This window comes from Eimeria tenella, genomic scaffold (genome assembly GCF_000499545.2).
Source record: "Eimeria tenella Houghton genomic scaffold, Eth_scaff2859, whole genome shotgun sequence".
Taxonomy (NCBI): Eukaryota; Apicomplexa; class Conoidasida; order Eucoccidiorida; family Eimeriidae; genus Eimeria; species Eimeria tenella.
The window spans coordinates 301-565 of NW_013542735.1; the positions used below are offsets into that span (position 1 = coordinate 301).

Here is a 265-nt window from a genome sequence, read left to right on the forward strand (position 1 = left end):
CAACAGAAAGAAGACAAACTGCAGCGCCACTCCAGCAACAGCAGCAGCAGCAGGAGCAGCAGCAGCAGCAATAGCAGCAGCAGCAGCAACAGCAGCAGCAGACCTGGCCCGCTTAGGGTTTGCCTGCGCCGCCTGAAGGGCCCCCACGCCAAATTCCTCGAGTGCTGCAGCACTTTGCTGCAGCAGCCCCTTAGTGACTGCGGCTGTGTCTTGGTGAACAGAGAGTTGCTGCTGCAGCAGCTGCTGCTGCAGCAGCTGCTCCTGC

At 60.8% G+C, this 265-nt stretch overlaps 1 protein-coding gene across 1 annotated transcript in view; it reads right to left on the minus strand.

Annotated features, from left to right (window-relative positions):
* ETH_00040735 (uncharacterized protein) overlaps positions 1-265 on the minus strand; it is a gene marked incomplete at both ends in the record, with an annotated part of 1,474 nt that overhangs the window by 225 nt on the left and 984 nt on the right. The window contains one exon of the mRNA XM_013375530.1: positions 148-262. Within this exon, the coding sequence (XP_013230984.1) occupies positions 148-262 (115 nt within the window). The remainder of the gene's footprint in view (positions 1-147; positions 263-265) is intronic.